The sequence below is a fragment of the Camelina sativa genome, chromosome 3 (assembly GCF_000633955.1).
Source record: "Camelina sativa cultivar DH55 chromosome 3, Cs, whole genome shotgun sequence".
Classification (NCBI taxonomy): Eukaryota; Viridiplantae; Streptophyta; class Magnoliopsida; order Brassicales; family Brassicaceae; genus Camelina; species Camelina sativa.
In genome coordinates this window covers 24,453,129-24,480,324 of record NC_025687.1, presented here as the reverse complement: position 1 = coordinate 24,480,324, position 27,196 = coordinate 24,453,129, and the positions used below count along the sequence as shown (strand labels likewise).

Here is a 27,196-nt window from a genome sequence, read left to right as displayed (position 1 = left end):
AAAAGGAAATTATGAGAAACGTGGGGCAAATTGCAACATGCGTCATCTTTTGTTCTTTTCAATTCCATGATACAAAATAGCGGTTTAATTAAGTTTCTTTATCTTGGCGATAGTCTCTCTTGGCGGGATTAGCGAGATAAAAAAATCAATTAGGTGTTGTTTGGATCAAGCTTTGGCAAATGAGGATTGGCATAATCTCTTTCTCAATTCTTTTGTTGAATGTCTGCCGATGATTGCTTCAAATCATAAACCTATTTTGGCAGAGATAGAGGATAGGATTCCGAGAGACATACAATGTCTTTGCTTTGAAAGGAGATAGATTGGTAAGGAGGGGCTTTTGAGGCCATCTCCGAAGGCTGGGGACATGAAATTGTGGTGGTAGTTTTGTGGACAAGGTGGTTAATTTCCATTGAGCAATTTCTAAACAGGAATACTAAATATTAATCACTGTTTAGAAAATTATTATAGATTGAAAAAAAAGATCAAGGTGATTTGAAATAAAACAAAAACTATCTTAAGCATCACAAAACATCTATTCAGTTAATGAAAACTATGTAAGAAGAATATTGAGGATGCTATTTGGAAATTACAATAGTAATAGAAATGTTATATTTAAGACTTTTTAGTTAGAAATAAGAAAGTTCGAATAATTTTTATGAGTTCGTAAGTGACACATTTTAGAAAAATTAAAACTAAAAATATTATCTATGTGAACTATTTATGTGAAAAGAAAATTTACATCTTTCAAACGTTCACGATAAAACAGAAGATTTGACGTTGAAATCTTATGTATGTGAACAGAAATGAGTTCATGTATGAGATTTGTTCTCTATAAAGCAATTTTAAATGCACCAAACACACAATTAAAGAAAAGAAAAAATGTCAAAAAAATTCCCAACTTTTAAAATGTGGCCAAAAAAGCATCAACTTCTCAAATGTCATTTAAATCACCAAGTTTTTGTTGACTTTTTTAAAAAATAGGTAAATTTCGTTGACTAGACCATTTAAGGCACGACGTTAAATTTTTAGTTAAACAACGATGATGGGGTTAACTTCCGTTAGAATCTCCGTTAAACCAAAACGACGTTGTTTTCATTAGAAGAATAAGACAAAAAAAATTTGAGCCCAGCAAAAATCAAACTGCCTACCTTTATGACACATAACCACCTCTCTGCCATTGAGCCACAATAACATTCAGATATTATACCAATCAGAGATGTATATATATGTAGACAATCGATTAAAAATAGCACAAAGAAAAAAATTGTTATATGTATGTAATGTATTTATAAAATATATGTTATTATATCATTACTCTTTATATATATATATATATATTAACTTTTAGTGTATAACATATATAATATAAAGAGTAAAAATTAAATATTTTTCAAATACCAAATAAAATCATCAATGTCTTTTTTGGTATATATATATGTGCAAAAAGCCACATTTAATATTTACACTCTTTTTACCTGATAAATAAGATATTAATTTAAATATATGCAAAAAATGAATTATATATTTTATTTTGTTTTTATAATAAATATATATATATATATATCTAGCAAAGAAAAAAGTTATATTAGTTTTTGCTCTTTATATTTTATATATATTATATCATAAAATGTTAATATATATATATATATATATATATATATTAATGATATGATAACATATATATTATAAATACATTACATATAACCGATTATTTACGTATAAATATATTTCTGTTTGTAAAGATATATAGAAATGTTATCGTGGCTCAATGGTAGAGAGGTGGTTATGAGTCATAAAGGTAGGTAGTTCAATTCTTGTTGGGTTCAAGCTTTTTTGACTTATTCTTCTAATGAAAACAATGTCGTTTTCGTTTAACGGTGATTCTTGTTGGGGTTAACTTCTGTCATCGTTGTTTAACTGAAAATGTAACGTTGTGCCTTAAATGATCTAATCAACGAAAGTTACCTATTTTTTATAAAAAATCAACAAAAATTTGGTGATTTAAATGACATTTCAGAAGTTGATGCTTTTTTTGCCATAATTTGAAAGTTGGGAATTTTTTTTGACATTTTTCCCATTAAAGAAATCTCATGACAAACATCTCCCGTAAAGACTTTGACGATCACTATAACAAAGAAAATCATGCAATTTATTAAAAAAATGAGTATTGAAAATACTCCTTCAGTTTCAACTTAAAACACGCATATTAAGAAGTGTACAATTTTAAAAAGTTCAACCAATCATAAACAAAAATACATAATATAATTAATATAAAAATATTATATTAAATTAAAAGTTGCTTAGAAACTTGAAAACATCCTATATTATAAAACAAAAAAAAATTCTCTAAAACATCTTTAATTTTAAACAGAGGGAGTAGTAAAAAGGAAATAGATATGATATGTCTTGAGAATCAATTCATAATCAAATATATTACATGTGATCCAATAGAACGTAAAAAGAAAATAGATGTTGGGAGACAACGACTGAATCATAGAAGATAACGAGAGAAAGTATAGTTAAAAATAATTAATTTTTTCTACTAAACTTTTAGAAAATAAAGCATATATTATAAATAAAATCTTTTAAAAATTCAAATGATCATATTTATATTAAAAAATTATATTCAAAATAGTTTTAAATTAAAATTCCCCGCGTTTGCGGGTACCTAATCTAGTTGATATAATTGGGTTTATAATCATTGCAAGATTCTTCTTTGTGGAGATCAGGTTGATCAATATGAGTATATCAATAGCAACTAATTATATTATATACATCATCTCACAAATTAAAAGTTTGAGTACTAATCTAGGTGAAGAAACCTTGTATCCTTGGTGATTCTCCACCAATATGGATGAATTGTACGATTCTTAGACAAGCTCAATTAGAAAACCGAATCATATACCATTATACATATCTTAATAATGTTGGAATTAATTCATTTTATAAAAACTAACTACAATGCCACTTCTACTATTATACATACCTTATTTTCCTATCACAACGACAGCGAGCTGTTTTTACAAGTAATAGTAACAGTTTATTTTACTAACCAAGTACATTTAGCTGCCTATATCTATAATACTATAATATTAAAGCAAGAGTATTCATGGACCAACTTTTAAACCAAGATTTTCTTTTGGTAGTTTTTAAATAAAATGGTTAGTAATCAATAATTATTAATACATTAATATATCATGGAATTAAAATTCTCTAATCATTCAAATTAAATTGGATCCCACGCGGGACATTTAATACCCAATTAGTTGACCTAATTATCTCTTCAAATATATTTATTATCTATTAAAGTATTAATCAACCGTAATCTTGCCAAAATCTTAATCGTTTAGAATATTTAATTAAAGAAAACATATACATCAAAATTAAATAAAGAAAACGTTTAAATACATAAGAAATCAAATCTAAATTTTTATTCTTTACAAATATTTAAGTAAAAAATGAAAAAAAAAAAAACAAGAAAAGAAATATTTAAGTTAATATTTGTGCATATTTTTCCTCACAGTTTTTGGAACAAATAAATAAATCCAGTTTAATTTTGAAAAAAAAACTTTAAAATTAAAATTGAATTAATTAAAAAGGTATTTTAAAATAGTAAAGCATTCATTATAGCCTTAATAATAAAGTTAATTAATATGTAAGTATGTAAAATTTAAAATCAATTCAACTTTATTTGAATGGATATATAAAATATATCTAAAATCAACTTATTTGTAAGTACTCTCTAAAACACAAGATATGCAAGAAATATCTTTAAAAAGATCTTATGTAACTAATATATTTGGTAATCATAAATAAAAATAATATATTTATGAAAATAAACTATTTCATGGATTACATTTGTTTAAGAAAAATTATAACAAGTTCATTTAAAAAAAAAAAGAAGCAAAGAAATTTTAATTTATATTTGTATTTCTAAATAGTAATTACCCTAAAATAAGTATTTAAAACTCTAAAATTTAATAATAATTACAATTGGTTGACTATATTGTAAATAAATGTCACTGACCTCCAACTTCAAAGCAATGATCAAACCAACTGGGTCATGTGCAAGTTGAGAACATACAAGAAGATTGTTTATCAGAAAGCCAACGGAGAGGAGATCATCCAACACTGATATCTCATCTCTGACCAGATGGCACACTGCAATGGCAATCTAACGAAAGTGTAGGTGAACAAGTACATTTCTTTCAAGTGGGTTCAGAAACATGTGCTTGACTCTATCTCTTCCGCGGCAGCAAATCATATGATCGATGACCCATTTGTCACACTTATTGCTGAAGTCGATATTACGTACCAGAGAGTTTACATGCTGCCACATGGAGTTACCGATCTGAATGATCAACAACGTCGAAGGGAAACAAGAAACTTTTGAAGCAAGCAACGCATTTGTCCCTCAGAGCCATGGCCAGGAAACACTTCGAATCGTAGTGGAATCGCGAACAATAATATGGCCAAAACACTTGTCTATTTCGATTATTCTTAATTGGAAAAAAGGGATTTAATCAAAAGAACAGAGGAATGACGAAGAACATAAAATTCGGCAAGAAACGAAGAAGAAACAATTAGGTTTTCATATTACACGTGGCATATTCATTTTGCAATTTTTTTTAAAGCTACATTTAAGGGGATAAAAAGCAGGAAAACGGTAAATTTTAACCCGGACAAATTATAAAGTGTATTTTCCTACCCAAATAATAAGACCGTGTCTATTTCAACCTGAACCATTAAACAAATTCAAATAAACTACCCAAACTCTTATTAATGTGTCAAAATCAACATTGACTAATTTAATCATAGTCAACTGTCAAAAATAATGGCGTGGCATGATTTGAACGCTGACGGAACATGATTAAAACGGCTAACGAGACATATTATAATTATGAAAATTACTCTTAACAAAATTAGTATTATCTTCATAACCAAATAATATTATTTAGGTACAACAATTTTAAAAATATTTTTTTAAATCATAAAATCAATAATTTTATCAATCTATTGCATGATTAATTTCAGTGAATATTTTCTAATTGCAGTTATTACATTATTGATTTTTGTAAAACAAAATAGTATTATTTGGATAAAATAATTACAAAAAAAAATTTCTTAACACACGAAATCAATGATTTATCAGCCTATTGATTAATTAATTTCAAAAACATTTCTCAATCAAAACACATAGTCAATGATTTTGTTAATAATTTCTGATAAGTTTGATACCATTTATCAACTAGTTAAAGAATATTTTTTAAAAATCCTTGATGTAATAACTAATAAAAATCGTAATTAAAAAATATTCTTTTGAAATTAATTATGCAATAGGTTGAAAAAATCAACAATTGAGTTTGTAAAAATATTTTGTGAAATTTTAACACAAATAACATTATTTGGTTAAGAAGTATATTAATTTTGTTAAGAATAATTATTGTAATTATAATTTTCATGTCGTGTCTCGTAAGCGTCTAAGTTGTGCATCTTGAGCATCTACATCATGCCTTGTCAGCATTTTTTTACTGTTGACTAATGTTTAAATTAGTCAATGCGGATTTTGACACTATTAATAAGAGTTTAGGTAGTTTATTTAAATTTTTTTAATGGTTCATGTTGATAAATACACATTCTTATTGTATGGGTAAAAAAATACATTTTCGAAATTGTTTGGGTTGAAAATACATTTTTCCCGATAAAAAGCACACCTCCAACAATACATAATGAGGAAAAGTAATTTACTTATTTCGTTGACTTTATGGTGAAGAGGATTACACATATATCTAACTAAAACTTTTTAAAAAGATTTTATCCGTATATAATATTATCTATTTTGTTGAAAGAAATTTGAAAATATTTATTACTTGATGAAATAAAATTAGTCAAAAAAATATAACACAAGTTTGTTGTAAATTTTTGACAATAGGTTTTTCATATTTTTTAAAATATACCAGTCAACAAAAAATAACCTCAATTTCTAAAAAAATTTAGATGTTTTTCTATACTAATATTAATATTTTTATTAATTAGTAAACTAAGGATGCTAAATTTATCTAATTTAAACCATAAAACTTATATATTTCGCCGAAGACATCGAGCACCCAACAAAAGGGTCTAAGCATGGCCATTATCACACCACCACCCCAAACCTGAGTTGGGGTCGAATCCTTTCCAGAAACCATCAATATGACAACAAAGATCCTAACTCGAAGAAGTCGAGGGAATCCCAGAATCTGGTAGATATGCAATACCAGGCGAATCCACTACCTGAGCATGTGCTTCCTCCCAAAATATTTGGTCACTTACAGCCTGATTGATCACCTCCTCAGGCGAAAGCTGCGTGCCTTAAAATACCTTTTTATTCCTATCCTTCCAAAGCAACAATAAGATCCAAGGTAACCGATGAAGAGAATTTGAGCATCCGAATGAGAAGATCCTTGCCTATAGAAGAAATCCAGAATGGAAAACACAGACTCATAAAGGAAACCCCCTGGAGTCACCTGAATCAGAGACACCTCTCAAATTTGACGCGAACGAGGACACACAAAAAGAGCATGGTTGATTGTCTCACATTCCGAGTCACATCTTTTACACATAATATCACATTGAACTCTTTGATGAGCCAACCAATCTCTCAATAGAAGAGAACCAAAGGCAATTTGCTAAAAGAAATTTTTAATTTTAGACGGAGCATGGAGTTTCCAACACATACCCGCTTCTTATTTTTTTAGAAAAATTTACCTCTAAACGCTTCCGCTTCTGCGTGGATTGTTGACCAATTATAAACATACCACAAGGGTGCTTATGTTGAGCGGAAGATCAACAAAATGGTACATGTATAATAACAAAAAAAAAAAAAAGTCATTGCGACTCTGTTTGGTAAGACTCCAAATGGACCATATAGCGCATTCAAAAAGTCATATCTGCTTAATCAGTAGTTCAATACAATGATGGGTGTCCAAAAAGATGGAAACTTTTTCCTTCATGATTATGAAGATAAGAAAAGGAAAAATGATTGTCAGATTATAAACTATTAAGTGAAGTTAAGGATAATAGTTGACCAATTAAAAAAATAAGAAGAAATTAACTAATAACGAACATGAAAACACTCCTCCGCAATGTGAGCTTCTTGGCTTGTGTTCTTTGGGGAGTAATACACTAAATAATCTAACTAAGAGAATCTAACAGCCAAAGAATGATAAACCGAATCTTCAGGGCTTTTTAGCTTATTGCCAAGGTCTTTCTTTTTACGGAATTAAGCAGCGTTAACACCGAAACCAAACTTGTAATCCTTCTTCACATGATCCACCTGGTTCATTCAACAAGTGTGTTTTTCAACCATTCATTATTATCAAAAGCACTCAAAATGAATAGTATACGTATAAAGTCATTTTCTTTACCTCTGCGGATAGAAGTAATCTGAGTCCAGGAGACAATTGTTCTTCGAGGTAAGCAGCCACAACACCGTTAGAATCGATCTTTCCTCTTAATCGACTCTAAATTAACCAAAACCATAACCATAATTAGAACATGTTTTAGCTGCTTGTTTCAAAACTCCAATGGTACAAAAAGGAACGAAGCATGTACCTGTCTAAACATGCAGTCATACCCCACACTAGCTGTTACATCTTTTGAGATATAGTTGTAAATGAAATCCGTTGCAAGTGACAGCTGATTATTAAAGAAAAAATTATGAATTAGCTTTTATACTCTAAATAGAATTAAAGATGAATTAATTAAGACAAGGCTGGAATGTTCACCTTCTCTGTAACCTTTTGAACATAGTTCATGACAGCCAAACCATTGGAAGAAACTTGCCCAGACGCAATCTGATAACACCAAAACATTTATTGAAATTGAAAAATCTATATAAGAAGATCCAAGAAAGAAAGAAACTACTCTTACCATTTTATCAGTCTCGTAACGACCTGTATAACCAACACCCGACTTCCTATTCTGACCAATCCAGAAAACTTCACCACCCAAAGATAGGTGTGGTGTCACATGCTGCAAAAGAAAACAAAATATAATTCAGTGAAAAGATGCTACCAAAGTAAAAGAAACAATTGTCTAGGGATAAAGGGAAAAGCTACCTAACTATATACACTTGATCACATAATATGATAGAGACCAGCTTAAGGAAAAAAGATAAAGCATAATAGCAAAGGACAGTTGTTGACTTTACCTGAATGTAGTTAGCTCCATAAATTGAACCATTTCCAACCTGAAGCTGAGTTCTGTAGTCTGACCCCTATAAATAAATGTAAAACCGGGATATGTCAAAACTAAATAAAGCTAAAAGTTGCATACCATATATAAGATAGCAACATACTGAACAGAGAAAAATTATCACCTTGTAATCAAAAGTGAGTTGGCCTTGCGACATATGTTCTTCATTAGTCAGCTGGCAGAGAAAAAGGAACAATATGTTTATAAGATAAAAGGAGAATACTATGCCGTAGATCAGAACGCACAAATAGGACACTTATTTTTACCTGAGCAGTACCCTTGATGGAAAAATTGTCAGTTAAATCACACTTGCCTCTAGCATTAAGTCTACCATCCGTCGTGACCCTTCCCAGAAGCAGCAGCTGTTTAGAAAGTTTTGTCAATGTTATATATCCCACAGCTAGATGGAAATCATATCTAGTAAGTACGCACAGCTACAATCAACATAAACATACCTTGGGGTCAACGAAAGTAGCACCAAAGTCATAACTGGCAGTTGGAATTTTGATTACTTCGGAATGTTGAGTAGGAACCTCAGTCGGTCCCATCGATACGCTGTTCAATACAGAGGCATATAGTTGAAGAAACACACAAAACGAAGAATGATATTACTGAATTTGTTAACCAAACATCATCATCATCATTACGTACTTATGGCTGACAAAAAACTTCTGGTTCACAATCTTGTTATAATCGAAGCGGAAACCCTCGAATAGTTCTGGCTTTAAAGACACTGCAAATTAAGTGAAACCAAACGAGTCAATCAAAACAAAATCATCACAAAACCATATTAGGGTTTAGGGTTTGTACCAACACATGGTCACAAAACACACCCAAATCAGAATGTGATTTAACAAAAAACAACTAAAAATCATCTATTTATTCCGATTACTCTTGGCAAAACTAATCTATTTATTCCGATATTTTTGCTTTCAAACGCAAGACTAACAGAACCAAGAAATCAGAAACCTAATAATAATACACAGATAGATTGTGATCTACCAAAGTAGAGAGAGTTCTCAAAACACAAAGAACGAAGAGAGAGATAAAGAGCGAAGACTGAACTGTAAGCTTCACGGTGGAGTTCCTCATAGATGAGGGGGCAAGGGAGGTTTGAGTAATCCACTTTCTCGCCAATTTTGGTCTTCACATCGACCTGCGGCGTATAAATCGGTGGTTGAAAGCCCGCCATCGCTGCTCAAGGAACAACTGTTGATTCGCTAGAGAGAGGAATCCAAGAAGACGAAGACGAAGACGAAGACGAGAGTTTTTGAAGGGTTTTTGGTTTTTGTTTGCCTCTCAGCGTGTACGTCAAGGGTTTTGTAATCGTGCCAAAATTAGTTTGACACGGTTTGTTTGATTTTACCTTTTTCTGAAACGGGCCCGAACCCATCTATTTCGGGTCTCATATTTTTCTTTTCTTTTTTTTTTCCCAAAAAAAAAGATGTTTATTTTCATATAATGTAAATTAGAAAGTAGTAATAATTTTCCAATTTTCATAAGTGACTTAAAAGCACACGTATTTCCAAAAGAGTTGAGTAGTATGTTAAAATTGACCTTTTTATATATTTTTATATTAAAGATAAAAAGAAAACAAATGGTTTTAATCATCGAACTAGGAGATCTTAGAGACTACGAGATTGATTTGAAACTATCTTATTGCTTTTCAAGATATACATACTTTCATATACAGTATGTAAATACTTGAAGATCAAGTAAAATAATACATTAAGACGTATCAAATAGAATTGTACACTAATTTAATTTGTATAATTCAAGAAATTTAATTTAAAGAAATTCAACCGATTGAGTAAACAAAATAAATCAAGTAAACCGATTTAAATTTAAGTTTTTATATGATTGAATAAATCCTCCACTATCTGTATTCTTTCTTTCAAGTCTTTAGAACGCGAAGCAAAATAAATTGTCTTAAGAATAAGGAGGAATCTGCGCTTAAAGAAGAAAACAATTACAAACCTAAACTCACCCAGACGCGGGAATCATGTCCAAAACTTTCATCATGAATGCAAAAATAAATGCATCTTCTTGAAGCTTCTCGAATCTGCAAGTTCATCAAACAAACCATTAACCAGCCACATTGCGAAAAAATCTTCTTTAGCTGAATAGGATTGAAAGTAATAGTCTAAATTGTAGAAACTGGCATGTGTTATATTGTTGGGACAAAGGAAAGGACTAATTCCATACCTCCCCGATTTTGAGAAATGCCCTGCGCCAATCTCACATTTGAACAGAAGTATGTTCTTGTCAGTCTTCGTTTCTCTCAGTTTCGCCACCCACTTGCCAGGTTCAGAGTACATAACTCTTGGATCTGTTGGGCAGATAGCAACAATTACAAAGGTCGACGATAGGTCAGAAATAAACCTGAGCCATCTTTATAAAAGAGAAGCAATTTCGTTTTCAAATTGTCTCTAGGACTAAAGAAAGCTTACCATTTAACCCAGCAGTTATAAGAATATTTGGATAACTCTGTGCTGTTACCTGTTATATTGTCAACAAATGCATCATCACAGAGAACTTCCAAATCATTTATTGCAGATAATATCAAAAGAAGTCAGACATATATACTCACATTGTCGACAGGGGAATACGACTTCATATAGTTGTAAAATTCTTCCTTTCTGGGGTCACCCCACTCCTACAATTATAAAAGCCAAACATCACACAAGTTAAAGCACTGAACCATTTATCAAACATTATTAAACAGAATTAGACGACACCTACTTGATTTGCTAAGGAAATATATCTACCCTTATGGTTATTCCGATTCGCAATGCAAATCACTATATAAACACATGCAGATGATGTACTCTGTAAAGAAAAAAATATGCAATTCAAACGTTTTAAGACACTGAACAAGTATCGAACCCACCTCCCATTCTGATGTCGTAAGAGGAATTGTTGGGTCCAGCATTGTTGTCAAAACGTCTACAAAAGGAACTCCAGCGACAGCCACCTTGAATAAGTCAGGCCTCATATTAAGGACAGCACCCATCAGCAATCCGCCAGCACTTCTTCCTTCGATGCACAGTTTTTCTTTCGAGCAATACTTATTTTCTATTAAATACTCAGCACAAGCAATAAAATCAGTGAATGTGTTTTTCTTCTTCAACAGCTTTCCATTCTCGTACCACTGTCTCCCCATTTCACCACCCCCACGGATATGAGCAATTACATAGATAAACCCACGATCTAACAGGGATAACCTTGATGCCTTGAAATATGGATCCACGGAAATCTGTAAGATAAAAGAGTATTTCATAGCTTAGCTCGAACGAAGTAAAAGGACCGAGAATCTGAGGACCATAAAAAATTCAGCTAAAAATACCTCATATGAACCATATCCATAAAGCAGCAATGGATCAGATCCATCCAGCTTTGCAAGTTTTTTGTTATACACAATAGACATTGGAATTTGAGTTCCGTCGGATGCTGTTACCCATTTCCTTTCTGTAACATAGTTTGACGCATCAAAACCTCCCAATACCTGAATGAAATACATCAGGTTACCAAATTGATCAAGGACGACCAAGCCTAAAGAGACGAAGACAGATTAGGAAAACAAAACCGTAAAGGCAAAGTAACAGCCAAAAAGAAACACCTTGAAATTTTTTATATTTTCCATGTGTATTTCATGTCCGTACCACTCATTACCATTCAATAAAATACGCTTATGCATTGCAACTATTTAAATCCGCAACTAAATGTGCAGAGGGCATAGGAAATAGATCCAAAGTGAGGACTTGGCAAGAATACGTAGTTTACTTACTGTGTCAATCTTCTTGACAACGGAAGTACCACTGTCCATGTCATAGTCATACACAGAAGGAGGTGTTTTCAAGGAACTGTAGCAGAACCTTAAAACATTGGACGAAAATTCAGACTCTGTTGAGTCAACTGAATAGACCGGGTCAACAAAGCTAACACTACGACCACCTTGGAGACTTTCCAGTGGCTGTCCCTCAGCAGGGAGCCTATGAACTGTTATCTTCTGCAGACCCTGTTCACGCTCGAACACTGCAAGATGATCTCGAAAAAGCTGAATTTCCTGAATCTTTACACTGTCCATGTCAAAAATATAGCATAAGTGACTTGAAGTTAAATGAATCAGAGCAATTCGAAAACAACCCCAGCCACTCATGCGGTCTAAGCCAAAGAACATACATGAGACAAAAAGAATAGTTGGACTTCATTTCGATATGGATAGGAACACTGACAATGGCAAAAAGATTTTAACAAAGATGGTTACCTTTCTCTATGTGGAAGCAGAACAGTTGTCTTTGATGTATCATCAACTGAACAGGCGACCAATTCTGAGTTGTAAAATTCAGTGCTCCTTCTCTGAATGAAAAAGTGGTTCCCACGATGACTGACAGATGAATCAATGCCATCTACACGAGGAGTCAACACCCTAAGTCCATCTTGAGGCTTGCACACATCAAGTGAGAAGACAAATCTTGTCGTTTTGCTTTCAGATGCAACAAATATATACTTGTGGCTCTCAGAAGCGTGAAGATCAAGAGAAAACATATCATCCTTCTCATGGTAAAGGCATATATCACTGCTCTGCTCTGTCCCCAGCTTATGTAACCAAACCTGTTTCAAAGAATATATGAAGATGAGAACATGGAAGCCACACAAATTGATGTTTCTAGTAAAAAGCACCATTAAACTTAGTAAAAACTCAAAAATATGGCATCGATGAAGTGTATAATGTCATAATCTGATAGAAACAGGATAATGTAAATTCTAAAAGGTACTTGATACGATTCATCATCGTACTACTTAAAGAAGAAGAAACAAATTGATGACGTGGAGTAGAGCAAAGAGTGGAGGCAAGAGTCGAAAAGAAAGAGAGGCTTTGCCGTTGCAGAATGAGTTTAAAAGAGCCTTGGAAGCTCATCTTCTTCATTATGTTGAATATTGTGATTGTGAATGTTGGGCAAGCGATGTGCTTGTGTTTGGAGAGTTGAGCTAGTGATGTGCTAGACTCTCTCTCTTATGGTGTGTTGGGAGCTGAGCTAGTGATGTGCTAGCCTCTCTCTGTTCTTATCAGTTTGTAATCGGTTAGTTGTGCAATTGGAGTTAGCGGTATCTCAAAACTTATCATTGGTGCGGTGAAACTGTGATCAGAGCTTCAACGCGATGAAGACGGTGGAATCTGTGATCTATGACGATGATGGTTGTATGGATACGCCTATGTTCACCGGAACAGATCTGTCGTTGTGGATCCCAAAAGTAAAGAGGCTTTAAATCGTGGCTGTTTCTCAGATGATGCGAAGCTTGATCTAGTCTTCTTGTTTTTAGACGGAGTTGCGTTGACATGGTTTATGCGGGAGATGCATAAAGAGAAATTGGGGCCGCAATCATCCATTATGACTAGAAACAGAGTGTTTACCGAGTTGCAGCATGAAATACCAATTGTTGACCCACTTGGTGGTGCAAACATGGTAGTGTGGCAATCTGCTCTTGGAGATGATGTCTCAAAATCAGAGGAACCGTGTGGCGTTGTATATGTGCTGAGCGCTATGCTAAAGGAAAATCCTTCACAGCCTTGGAAATTTATGTGTAAACATGAGTCAGAGGGACTACAACAACCCCATAACCAGTTGGGACCAAGAGAGATGCAGTGGGTTTTTGAGAAATCAACTGAAGTCGCAGCCATAGTCTTTCACAACTTTCGGAAACAGAAGTTTCCTAGAACCTGGAAATTCAAGTTCAAAGATACAGTAGCATCACAAGATTTCAAATCAGGTTTTGACGTCAACGGGAATCAAACTGCTTCTAACAAATCTCTGTGTTTGTTTGTGGCCAGAAATGTGGCAGCGTTTGTTCTTCTTTTGTTTGGGATGGTGAGACAACATCACATGACAAAATTGTTGTGTAGAGTGATGATAAACCATGATTCAAGAAGAACACAACAGTTTGTGTGTGGAGATGTGATGTTATACTTGAAGAAAAACCAGAGGTCTAAGCTTAACAAATCAATTTTAGGACTGGACTTTGGTGTGGCTAGGAAGCTGCTTGAATTTCTTACACTAGAGAAAGCCAAGTTTGACATACAGCAGAATAAGAGTTGGCTAATTGTAGTTGGCATGTTGCACTTGTTTGGTAGCCATAGTTGGGTTTCAGATTTGTGGAGGAGGAAGTTGTGCAAGAATTGGTGGTTTAAATTCAAAGAAGATATCTGCAGGAGTAGAGCTCTGGTTTCGCAAGAAATTAAGCAAAAGGAGGTTGCGGTGGAGTTTCAGTTTCCTCATTCCAAGCTTGAGGACAAGCTTGCTCTCAGTGGGGAAAGTAATGGAGAGGCTGCCACAGGTTTGGAGAATGAGATGTTGATGTTTTATCATAGTTTTCCTGTGTTTTTGGACAAGATCGGGAGTGGACTATGGGGCAGGACAAGCAATAGAGGCTATGGTGTCTAACTTCCAAGTAAAGCATAAGTGGAGAAATAAGGAACTGCAGCTACTGATACTACTGTTTCAGATTCATCACAAGCTGGGAATTGGAAACACGGTTGTTCTTGGGATGGATATGAGACAAAAAGTACAAGTATGGGCTCATCTATGGCTGGAAGGCAAAACCGTTTATTGATTCATCTCCAAGGTATCCTATTACACGTTTTACTACAACAACAACAGAAAAGGAGAAAGTTTCCAAAAACTTGGATGTTCAAGTATAAACAAGAAGCTTGAGGACAAGCTTGTTTTAAGTTTCCAAAAACTTGGATGTTCAAGTATAAACAAGAAGCTTGAGGACAAGCTTGTTTTCAAAGGAGGAAGTATTGATACGATTCATCATCGTACTACTTAAAGAAGAAGAAACAAATTGATGACGTGGAGTAGAGCAAAGAGTGGAGGAAAGACTCGAAAAGAAAGAGAGGCTTTGCCGTTGCAGAATGAGTTTAAAAGAGCCTTGGAAGCTCATCTTCTTCCTTATGTTGAATATTGTGATTGTGAATGTTGGGCAAGCGATGTGCTTGTGTTTGGAGAGGTGAGCTAGTGATGTGCTAGACTCTCTCTCTTATGGTGTGTTGGGAGCTGAGCTAGTGATGTGCTAGCCTCTCTCTGTTCTTATCAGTTTGTAATCGGTTAGTTGTGCAATTGGAGTTAGCGGTATCTCAAAACTTATCAGTACTATATCATGCAAAAGTTAATCCCTGGATCCAAAGTACAATACAATAAGATAGCAGGGTGAGAAAAATAATGAAGGTAAACCTTGTCAGGTCGCAGGATTTCGTCCATAGTTATGTAGACCAAAGCATCATTACCAGCCCATTCAAGATAACAAGTCAGTCCTTTCAGCTGTTCCCCCACTGGTTTTAGGGATTCAGAGTCGATGACAGTTACTGTATAAATTTCATCACCTTTTGTGTCCTCAGCATATGCCACCAATTTATGATCAGGACTGGTCTGAAGACAGAATCAAGAGAATGAGACACATCATGTTAACAAACAATAGAAGATTTTAAACAGAACATTCTAAAGAGTAAATAAAAAAATCAATTCATAGTCCAACCTTGAAGGCACCAATTCGGTAGTAGTCATGCTCTTGAGCCTTGATATTCTCATCTAAAATCACATGCTCAGGAGGAGCATCAGGACCAGTTAGCATAGTATCATACACAGAAGGCTCAGCTTTGTTGTCAGGGATCAAACGCCTGCAGTTCTGAACATACTCTTTTCCTTGAAGATATCTCTTATAATAGTAGTAAGGACCCTTGCGTAGAGGCGCAGATATATCATCTTCTTTGATTCTCCCTCTTATTTCAGCAAACAGCTGATTCTCAAATTGCTTGGTCCCTGAAATGATATCAATCTTCATTATCACAAGCTTGCATAATTCAATAAGTCACTAACAAAACTGAAACCCTAAAATCTTACTGATGGTAAATTGAGAGACTCACCAGACATGACGTAATCAGTGTAGTCGTTTTCTTCATGGAGATAAGAAAGCATATCGGGATTGCAACGAGAATCGTCACGGAGCCAGTAGTAATTGTCAACCCTAACGTCACTGAACATCTCCATCACATGCTCCACCTTCTTCGCCACAGGAGGAGATCTGGATTCCGCCATGTCTCCCGGTGGTGTTAACGGCAATGATGCAGCTCCGGTAATATTAGAGGACGAGGAAGAAGAAGAAGAACAGCAAAACAACCGTGGAATAGGGCGGCGGCGAGAAACAACACGAGGAACGAGGCAAGAGAGGGGAGTATCGAAGTGGAGAAGACGACTACGAGTCGCGAGAAAGTGAGTGCCGAGAGATACGAGTCCACGCCCCCTTATTATCATTTACGGGTTTTTAGTTGCCTAGAGACTCGCGACGCGTTATTGTTGTTGTTAAGGATCAGTTAAATCCGGTTTGGACAAACCGACCTATCTTTTTCGAACCAAAGTGTTTTATTGACGGTCTATGTTCTTGAGTGGAGTATTTTATTGAACTTGATGAAATTTTCTAGCCTCAGATTATTAACCCAAACCTAACTGAATCCTAGTAAAACCGATCGAAACAAGTTGCGATGATAATAAGATTTTGGTCTTACATACAGAACAAAGACGAAACAAAACAGGAAAGAAACACGTATAATAATAACATCCAGAAGAAGTCCAGGTTAAAAAAGTGCATCAAAACTACTAAAATTACCAAAGTGACATTCACTTTCACAAGAAAATGTTTCCAAAATGGAAAAAGCAAAAAACAATGGAAGTGTAAACAACATCAGATGATATACCTTGAACGAACATAAGCCAATGGCAATGGTGATAATGGCTAACTTTGATCAGAGCAATACGAGACTAATAACGATGTAGGATCATCATCATGAATCACAGAAAATATGGAACACCTGTTCTTGGCCCTCTCATTTGATTGTTCTCTTCTGTTTCCGTGAAGAACTTCACTTCCCTTTCCTGGTAAATTAAGCATATTTCAACGTATCATAACGGTAAGTGAGGACCAGATCTTAAACACTTCCCAGAAACACAGAGAGCACAATCGATATGGGCAGACAATTCTAACGCACCAAGAGCTAGAATTGCACATAGATAGATAGTTCCCACACAACTGTTAGAAGAGCTAGAAACCCATGGAAGATGATCTAATATGAATGACAAAAACATAATTCCAACTCTACCTCACCAGAGTTACTTGTCTAAGTTCAAGTAAACAGCAAATTTGTACACGTTTGGGTAGAGACTAGAGAGACAAGTAAGTAAGTAAAATCCTCTCATGTAAAAGAAAGTGCATAAAAGAACATGATACAAGAGATTGTGGCACATAGGTAGGAAAAAAGGAAACAAATAACTCACCATGTTGTCATTGAAACTCAATATAGAAGCCACATTCCCACAGCGGTAGCAGTAATTAGGTGCAGACCACACCTTTATAAAAAAAATAAAGAGAAGAAACATTACCAAGCAAATTATACTTCCAAATATCCAGAATGAATCATAAGAAAACTAGACACTTACAGTTACGAGACCTTTATCTTGGAACATGTACTTGAGACCTTCTTGTACAAGCTGGTGTGCGCGACATACTAGATCAAGATTGTTAATATGGTTAAACTGCACAACAAGCAAAACCAAATATCAGTGAACTGGAATACATTTAATTCTTTAGCCAGCTTATTCAGATTTCAACCAATAAAGAAAGATTCATACCTCAGTGGTAACCCTAGACCCGAAAAGCCAACCAGCTCCACGTGGACTGACAGCCCATGTTTCAATATCTTCAGGATCACTCCACATCAGATCACAGAAGGGTCCTTCATGCGGAATCTCACAATTCCGCTCAATCAGCCTTATCTAGAGGACAAGATAACATTCTTAAGTGAGTGAATGAGATTCAATTTATCATGAATAACAGTTACAGGGTAAAATAATATACAATTACAAAAAGCACATTTTAACCTGGTCAATTGTCCGTACATCAGGTGAAAGGCCACCATGAACACAAAGAACCTACAACGAGGATGCAATACTTTTTAGTATAGTTTACAACTAACTTGTGCCTTCATATAACTCTACGAGAATGTACAACATAATACAATGCCAAAGAAACTGAGAAGAATACTTACAGTGCCATCTATAATAGCTGAAAGTGTAAGATAGTCAAAAACATCCGTGCAATATCTCCATGCATTAGCATTACCATACTTCCTTTGACATTCGTCATAGAAACCATACACCTAGCAAATATAAAATTGGAATGATAATTTAAAATAACTATATCACAAAATGAACATGCAGGGCACAAAATACGACACACCAAGAGTTATATGACACTTTAACCAGAACCCAATACAATTGTGGTCATTTCATATTTTTTTCTGTGGATGTCTTGGATTGTTTACGTACCAACTTTCTAAATCTTGCTACTATGCAAGTAAATTTGACCATACCGCCAGTAGATCATACACATCTAATTTGCACTAGGAGGTACACTTCTCTGCTTAATCATAGTGAAGGTTTACAACAAAATATTACTACAATCTTCTTCCTTGACGTGCATTCTAAAATCTATGATATGATGGAGGAATAGAGAGAAATGAAGTCCAAGAAGAAAAGCACTGGTTGCTAAAAGTTCACATAAAATGCATCTTAGTTAATATCCATGTCTAAATCTAGCATGGCATTGCAACATGTACAAAATCAACTTTCAACACAAGTTATAACAATTGAGGAAGAAAATCAAAATTACTTCTCCCCTAGGAATTGCATGAAGAGCAGTAGAGCACAGCAACAATAGACATAAGTGGCATAGAATTATGCATACCTGAGTTAGCTGTCTGCTTTCATGATTTCCCCGCAGAAGTGTGATATTGGCTGGATGTCTACGCATTGAAATACAAATACAAGAGCGGTTTTTAAAGCTCACAGCAAAGTAAGTTGGATGTAGAGAATTCCAGGAAAACAAAACAGAGATCTACTTGCAGTAGAGCAATACATTTACAGCTTATAGAGCATTCTAAAGAGAACTATGATATACAGTGAAAAGGAAGGATGATCAATATCTCATATGAAAATGCATAACAACAGGAAAAATTCAATTAAAAAAACGTACCTTGCTTTAAGAAGCAAAAGAATGGTGAAAACTTCAAGACTGTTGTAACCTCTATCAACGAAATCTCCCTGAGAAAATCCCCAACAGAAAATTAACCTATGTATACATACATACTGATTTCTCTTAAGAGACTAAGCCCAAAAAGACAAAGTCTATAGTCTATACCATAAATATGTAATTAGTCTCGGGAACATGACCTCCGGTCTGGAAAAGCTTCATAAGGTCATGAAACTGGCCATGGATATCACCACAGACGGTGACAGGACTGTTGACAGGTTGTACATTTGATTCCTCAATAAGAATTTCTTTCACCTATAAATAATAGTCAAGACACATCTTGTGTGGTTACCAATCCATCTTAGCAAAGCATTTTCATGAAAAGAAGAAGAAGTCTACTACACTCAAATAACAAGTTTTGCAAGAGCGTGGGACTTGTGCATCCGTTAAGTGTATTAAATTGGGCTACAGAAGAAGTAAAGTTATCCCTAAAACCCCTAGAATTTAGAAGCGAATTTGCAAGTTGATTGAACCAAAAACCCTAAAATCCGTAAAACAAAGGAAACAACAGTAAGGTAGAAGAAGAGACCAGATTCAAAGTGAAGTTCTTCTACAAAGCAAAGCTAAAAGCCTGAATCGGGAAAGCAAAGAATTGGGTTTTGTAGACGCATGAATCTTCGCAGAAGAGAAAGCAAAGCACACACGAACAACAAAAAGAAGAAGAACAAAGAAGGACGTACGTATTCGCAGAGAAGCTGAAGCTCGTCCTCAGAGAGATGTTGGCCGTCTTTAACCTTGGAAATCCATTGATCTAAATCCATGGCGGCCTTTAATTATCCCCTCTGTGTGTAAGTAAGTGAGAAATTGGTGCTGTTTCGTCGATTTCAACGGCGAGTTTGGACGATCTTTGGTGGAGAATTGAAGCAAAAGATAGATCTAGCAGAGCATTGCTCCCTCCGCTTCGTTAGGGTTACGTAAGTGGAAAGAGAGAGAGAAAGGGGAAACAAACACAACGAACCAAACAATCTCTGACCCAAACCCAATTTGGTCTTCCCCCATCTTCATTACTCGACCCGTCCGATAATTATTATTAATCATTTTTCTGGCAAATACTCTAATCATCATTTTTAATTTTTTAGTTTATTACTTTAATTACCCACCAAACTTTATCTATATTAACATTTTTGAAATACATTTTCGTTTATACCCTTTAAATTTTAATTATTTAATTTTTTTAACAACATTAACCCCTAAACCAATTCCATAAATAACATTGCAGAGAAACTCAAATACTAAACTTTCTTAAATTGACCAACATTTGTTACATTTATTGCCATAAAATCTTAGCAACATCTATACATTCCAATTTTTCCAAAAACAACTCTATCCATTAAAGTTTAAACCAATTAAATCTCCAAAACTATTTTTATGGATGCTAGAATCTCTCAAATTTAAATGATATACAACATATTTTCCATAGCAAAAGTTTACAATATCCATAATAATATTAACATTAATAAATTTCCTAAACGGAAAATCCAATTATAAAATGTCACATTAAATATGTTGAAAACCCCCATATAATTTGGTTTATTTTTTATTTTTTGAGGAATTACCAAAAAAATTAAAATTCTATTAATTATCATAAACTATATATATTGACATGGAAAAATTATAAACTATATAAGTATGCTAATTTTGTAAAACAATTAACATAATTAAACTTGATAAAAACTTATATAGATTTTTTTTTTGCGCAAAAAAATATTTCGATTTTAGTGAGACGGGTTGGCATTAATCCTATATAGGGAGTTAAGTGGAATTGTTTTTTTTTTTTAACACTTTTAGATGTGTACCAGGAGATAAATGTATTACTAGACTATACATATACCACACGGGTTAAAACCTTGAAAACAATACAAAAATCCTATACTTTGAATACTTATATCAAATACCTGTAAAATTTTATATTTTTTTTTAAATTAATAAAACAATAATAAAATAACAAATAAATACAATATAAATTTAAATTTTTAAAATTAAAAATATTGTCCCGCGGTGTACCGCGGGTTAAATCCTAGTAACTCTACATTTTCAAAAGTTTTTTTTAAGATATATCCATTTTTGGGTAATTTATTTTTTTGACTATACCTGTGATCATTCAAATACACCTGAAAATAATTTCACCCAAAATGTAGGCATTCCTAGTTAATTTATAAAATCTTGTCAAAATGAATTATGTGTGTAAAGACATATTTCGAAACCTATTTTATATATGTTGTATTTCGAAGAGAATTGTTCGTCGAAAATCATCCATAATGGGTTAGAACTTAGAAGTAAGCCAAACAACAAGTTGAAAACAACTCTAATGTAGAAAGTGTTTTTTTTTTTGTATTTATTTTGGGGTTTTTTTAAAAAAAATTTGACTTTCAATGTAGAAATAATTTTTTTTTAGACAAACATTGTTGTTACGATGGTCTCCAGATTATAATGGAAAACAGTCATTTGTTGGTGGGACATAATTTTACGTAAGGGTCCATGTGTGGGTTTTGTTTTCGACTTGGTCAATTGGCGATCTTAAGCTCAATCATTTTTACCTTTTTAGTGTTTGGTGGGTTTAGAAGGATGTAATTGCTTTGCAGTGGCCCGGTGGGTTTAAACTCTCTTAATGACGAATGCGGTTGGAAGAATCTTTCATAACCGGAAATTTTAGTAAAACAAGAATTTGTCGACGGTGCTAAATGTTAGTGGACTGCTCGGAGAACAAAATGTTTGCAACTATTATAGTGGGACAAAAAAAAAAGATGAAAATTGGAAACTACCAACTCCGCTAGTGACAAATTTGATGATTATATATCGGTCGAAAAACTATTTACTATATTGAACTCATGGTCGACTCTCATTGTCTATGATGAACTTGTATCTTGTGATGACGAAACTGTGGAAAAAATGGCTCAGAAAATTCAAAGAAAGTTTTTAAACAAATGGAAGCCAGATTTGGGAGATAGTGTTTATATATAATCTGTTGGGATATGGGCTACGCCCAATATGCCACTTGGCCCAACGAGATTAATTAATCACAGTCTCGGCTCGATAAGAATGGGAGCAAGTCATTAATTCCCGCAAAAGGCAATCTCGGGAATTCACGACGAAAACCCTAGACGTTCCTAGGTCAACAGTCCCCTATAAAAGGAAAAAGCATTTATTGGGATCACCATCCTGACCCGCGGACAATACCTACAGAGCAATACTTTGCATCGAAAACTGCTATTGTCTTTCGTATAATTCGTTATTGTTTTCAGTTCGTCACTTTAAGCTTGCTAGTTCGTTTGTGAACAAACAAGCTCTAACCCGACTTGTTTTAAGTGACGATCTCACGTTTTCCCTGATTAATAAAAGAACTTGCTTGCTCTTTCCCACAAAATCATTATTTGTTTAAACTGTGTAATCCCCGGTACAAACAATTGGTGCCCACCGTGGGGCAAGAGTAAAGCGTTTCTTTTGACGAATCAAAACCGACGATCCTCACTTCTTCGAAGCCTCAAGAGTCATGACAAACCCCAGCGAAAACTTCAACGAAGCAACGGAGCAGCCAATGGAGGGGCGATGGGGGCGAACAAGAACACGAACTGTCCCCCCGCCGAGCTCCCTGCCGAGCTCCCTGCCGAGCTCCCTGCGGAGCTCCCTGCCGAACTCCCTGCCAAGCCCAACCGAAGGCTCCTTGCCAAGCCCAGTCGAAGGCCCACTGCCGAGCACAGTCTCTCCACCGGCGCCTGACGCGTCCTCCGAGCCTCCCGTAGCTGCACACGCCGAAGCCGGACCTGCCGTAGACCAGCTGGTTACCAACGCCGCTGCTCTCCTCACCGCCGCTCTCACCAACGCTACCACTCTCCCCAGCGCCACTCTCCCCTTACCTGTACAAAGAAACAGACTCGACGATATGATGCAGGTCATTCTCGGTCGTCTTGATGGCCAGGAAACACGAACGAACGAACGGCTCGAGGCCATCGCAGCCGCACAAGAGGCCTCGCAGAACCAAATCAGCAAGCTCCAACGAAGGAGGGGTAAGCGCCGGAACGACAGCAGTCCTGCCGGCGAGAACGAGAATCCTCCCCCAGCGCAACCTTCTATGGAGGACCGATACGAAGGCCACATACGCCGCCCGACGTCCATTATCGTAGGATCCGTTGATCGACGCAGTAGAGAGGAGCCAAATGAGGACCTGCGAGACGACCATGACCAAAGGAGCGGTAGCCCGCCGACGCCGACACTGCCGATCCAACAGCCCGAGGCCGATCTCAAGGATGAAACCATACGGCGCCTAGAGGCGATGGTCCACGACCTCTCTTCCAGAGTCCATCGAGCCACGAGCTCTGCTCCCAACCTCGATTGAGTGCTCGAAGAAGTCTAGTGCTCACCGTTTACGGCACGAATCTCTCGCACTCAAGTCCGTTACGTAAACAAGTTTAAGTTCACCCCGTACAATGGATTAGACGATCTGAAACCATTTTTGACGTCAATGAGTTTTGCAATCAGCCGAGCTCATTTCACTGACGAAGAGTACGAAGCTGGCTGCTGCCAGCTATTCGTTGAGAATTTAGACCATGAGGCTCTAGGGTGGTTCTCCCGGCTCCCGCCGAACTCGATAGGAACCTATCACGAGCTTACCACCGCTTTTCTCCAACATCACTCTACATTCATGATTCGAGGTGCGTCGAACGCCGATCTCTGGAACATGTTCCAGCGAAACGACGAATCTCTCCGAGACTTCATGGAGAGGTTTAAAAGAATCGTCTCGAAGCTCTCGATTGCCGACGACACGACAATATCAGCTCTCCGAAATGCTCTCGCTCACGACTCCCGATTTAGGGAGGACATAATAATACACGAGCCTCTGACTCTGGATGACGCACTACACCGTGCTAACAGATACATAGAGTTAGACAAAGAGAATGCATCGAGGACAAACTGTCCAGAACCCCTGACCCCCAAATCGTCCAAAGGAAAAGAGAAGGCACAAGACGAGCATCACGAGCCTCGTCAACACTTTGACAAAGAATACACCGATAAGTTGGACAAAGGAAAGAAAGTCCAAACATTTGCAGTTAGCAATCAAGATCCCAAGGCATCTTCATCAAGGCCCTGGAATAGCAAGTGGATCCGAGACCCATCAGGAAAGGACGGCAACAAATATTGCGAATACCACAAGCGAGCAGGACACTCAACAGAAGAATGCCGCACCCTCCAACAAATATTGCTCGACAAATTTAAAGAAGGCCAAATTGACGTCGATCTCGAGCGACGACAAATAGCCGTTCACAGGGATAACCATTTTTTCAATCCTGAGAACAAAAACCCAAGCAAGCAATATAAAACCGCCCCCGCGCCACAACCGAGACCCGAAACTCTACCTCCGCCCCCACCATCAACCCATAAAAGGAATCCCGAGCGCAGTGAGGATGCGAACGCTCCGGCTCCACGCCGAAGAATAAACATGATCATGGGTGGTCTGGCGACTTGCCGCGACTCGGTCTGTTCTATCAAAGCTTATCGACGGGGACTAGAGGTCAAGCGAGGATGTTTAGCTCAAAGCACACCACCTACTATAAACTCCGATCCAATCGTGTTCACAGAGGCTGATGCATCGGGTCTAACTGGACCTCATAACGACCCACTGGTGGTCGAGATGGAGATCGGCGAAAGCATGGTTACCAAAATCTTGATCGACACAGGTAGTTCAGTAAACGTCATTTTCAAAGACGTGCTCATTCAAATGGAAATCGACCTGCGGACCACCGAGCACGATGTTCAACCTCTCACCGGATTCAACGGTGACACAGTGATGACCGAAGGCACGATCATGCTACCAGTTTATGTGGGCGGGACGATGCATTGCATCAACTTTGCTATCGTCGACAAGCCGATCGTATACAATGTCATCCTCGGCACTCCTTGGCTGCATAAGATGAAGGTTGTGGCGTCAACTTACCACCAGTGCCTAAAGTTCCCAACTCCTAGAGGAATATTTACACTACAAGGGTACCCGTTGGTAGCAAGAACCTGCTTCATCATTGAGCGACAACAACGCCACGCCCGAACATTCACCGTTTCGGACTCAGCCGAGCGCCTAGATAGTCGTGTCCACCCTAACTCTGAATCAATCATCCAAGTAAACATTGACTCTTCGGACGCAACTCGATGCGTGGGAATCGGGGCCGACCTACCACAACCAATCAAGGACGAGCTCGTAAAGTTCTTGTGCCAGAACGCAACGACCTTTGCTTGGAGCATGATCAGTATGACCGGCATCGACCCCAACATAACCTGCCACGAGCTCAATGTGGACTTGACGTTCAAGCCAATCAAACAAAGGCGACGAAAGCTCGGGCTAGAGCGTACCGCCGCCATTAACGAGGAACTCAAGAAATTGCTAGAGGCTGGATCCATCAGTGAGGTTAAATATCCCGACTGGCTGAGCAATTTAGAAGTGGTAAAGAAAAAGAACGGCAAGTGCGAGTGTGCGTCGATTTTACCGATCTTAACAAGGCGTGTCCAAAGGATAGCTTCCCCCTACCACGAATCGACCAACTAGTCGAGGCAACCGCGGGGAGCGAACTTTTGTCGTTCATGGATGCGTACTCAGGATACAACCAGATTATGATGCACAAGAACGATCAGGAGAAAACGTCCTTCATCACCGATCAGGGAACTTACTGTTACAAGGTTATGCCATTTATCCTAAAAAACGCTGGTGCAACCTATCAGCGCCTCGTTAACCGCATGTTTGTCGAGCAGCTCGGACGAACCATGGAAGTTTACATCGATGATATGCTGGTCAAGTCAAACCAAGCCATTGATCACGTCTTGCATCTCGCTCAGTGTTTTGAAGTGCTAAACCGATACAATATGAAGCTGAACCCAGCCAAGTGCTCGTTCGACGTGACTTCTGGAGAATTCTTCGGATACCTCGTCACGAAGGGAGGTATCGAAGCCAACCCAAAACAAATTTCGGCGCTTACCAACCTCCCATCTCCACGCAACACCCGAGAAGTTCAGCGCCTCACCGGGCGGATCGCTGCTCTGAACAGATTTATTTCACGATCTACCGATAAGTGTCTGCCTTTCTACCAGTTGCTTCGTAGCAACAAGAAGTTCGAATGGGATGATAAGTGAGAGTCTGCTTTCCAAGAACTCAAGCACTACCTAGCTACTCCCCCTCTCCTAGCAAAGCCCGATCAGGGCGAAACTCTATATCTGTACATCGCTGTCTCCGGCTCGGCGGTCAGTGGCGTACTAATCAAGAAGGACAGAGGAGAACAACACCCAATCTTCTATGTGAGTAAAAGCTTAGACGGAGCCGAGCTCCGATATCCCACGTTAGAAAAGCTCGCTTACGCTGTAGTTATTTCGGCCAGGAAGCTTCGGCCGTATTTTCAATCCCACACTGTTGAAGTCTTAACCAACCAACCCCTGCGAACCATTCTGCACAGCCCCAGTCAATCTGGCCGCCTGGCGAAATGGGCAGTGGAACTCAGCGAGTACGACATCGAATATAAAAACCACACTTGTGCAGAGTCTCAGGTGCTCGCTGATTTCTTGATCGAAATCCCCCCCCCCCCACCGAGCTAGAGTTCGGTTGTCCGCGAGAGAAGAAGTGGACAGTGCACGTTAACGGCGCATCCTCTCGACACGACTCCGAGATTGGCATTCACCTTGTTTCATCAACCGGTGAAGTACTCGAGCAATCGTTCCGGCTCACCTTTCCCGCTTCGAACAACAAGGCCGAGTACGAAGCCCTAATTGCCGGAATGCGATTGGCAAGTGGAATTGGGGTGAAAAAGATACAAGTCTTCTGTGACTCACAGCTGGTAACTCACCA

At 36.8% G+C, this 27,196-nt stretch overlaps 4 protein-coding genes across 4 annotated transcripts; 1 reads left to right on the top strand and 3 right to left on the bottom strand.

Moving 5' to 3' along the window:
• LOC104777970 (probable mitochondrial import receptor subunit TOM40-2) lies at positions 6,921-9,642 on the bottom strand. Its single transcript, XM_010502298.2, has 11 exons — positions 9,301-9,642; positions 8,887-8,968; positions 8,691-8,790; positions 8,502-8,597; positions 8,360-8,410; positions 8,192-8,257; positions 7,912-8,013; positions 7,767-7,835; positions 7,594-7,677; positions 7,407-7,502; positions 6,921-7,315 (listed from the first exon to the last, which is right to left on the bottom strand). Exons 1-11 carry the CDS (start codon positions 9,425-9,427, stop codon positions 7,262-7,264), a joined length of 927 nt encoding a protein of 308 aa, XP_010500600.1. The 5' UTR covers positions 9,428-9,642; the 3' UTR covers positions 6,921-7,261.
• LOC104777969 (protease 2) lies at positions 10,058-16,572 on the bottom strand. Its single transcript, XM_010502296.2, has 11 exons — positions 16,160-16,572; positions 15,772-16,055; positions 15,471-15,665; positions 12,503-12,849; positions 12,023-12,314; positions 11,582-11,740; positions 11,126-11,491; positions 10,826-10,891; positions 10,686-10,734; positions 10,441-10,564; positions 10,058-10,297 (listed from the first exon to the last, which is right to left on the bottom strand). The coding sequence occupies exons 1-11, from the start codon at positions 16,545-16,547 to the stop codon at positions 10,219-10,221; spliced, it is 2,349 nt and encodes a 782-aa protein (XP_010500598.1). The 5' UTR covers positions 16,548-16,572; the 3' UTR covers positions 10,058-10,218.
• LOC104777968 (phytochrome-associated serine/threonine-protein phosphatase 1) lies at positions 16,810-20,376 on the bottom strand. Its single transcript, XM_010502295.2, has 10 exons — positions 20,058-20,376; positions 19,486-19,632; positions 19,321-19,388; positions 19,033-19,090; positions 18,335-18,445; positions 18,168-18,218; positions 17,919-18,062; positions 17,727-17,822; positions 17,565-17,636; positions 16,810-17,165 (listed from the first exon to the last, which is right to left on the bottom strand). The coding sequence occupies exons 1-10, from the start codon at positions 20,136-20,138 to the stop codon at positions 17,082-17,084; spliced, it is 912 nt and encodes a 303-aa protein (XP_010500597.1). The 5' UTR covers positions 20,139-20,376; the 3' UTR covers positions 16,810-17,081.
• On the top strand, positions 23,837-26,490 carry LOC104779274. Its single transcript, XM_010503634.1, has 2 exons — positions 23,837-25,823; positions 25,961-26,490. The coding sequence occupies exons 1-2, from the start codon at positions 23,837-23,839 to the stop codon at positions 26,488-26,490; spliced, it is 2,517 nt and encodes an 838-aa protein (XP_010501936.1).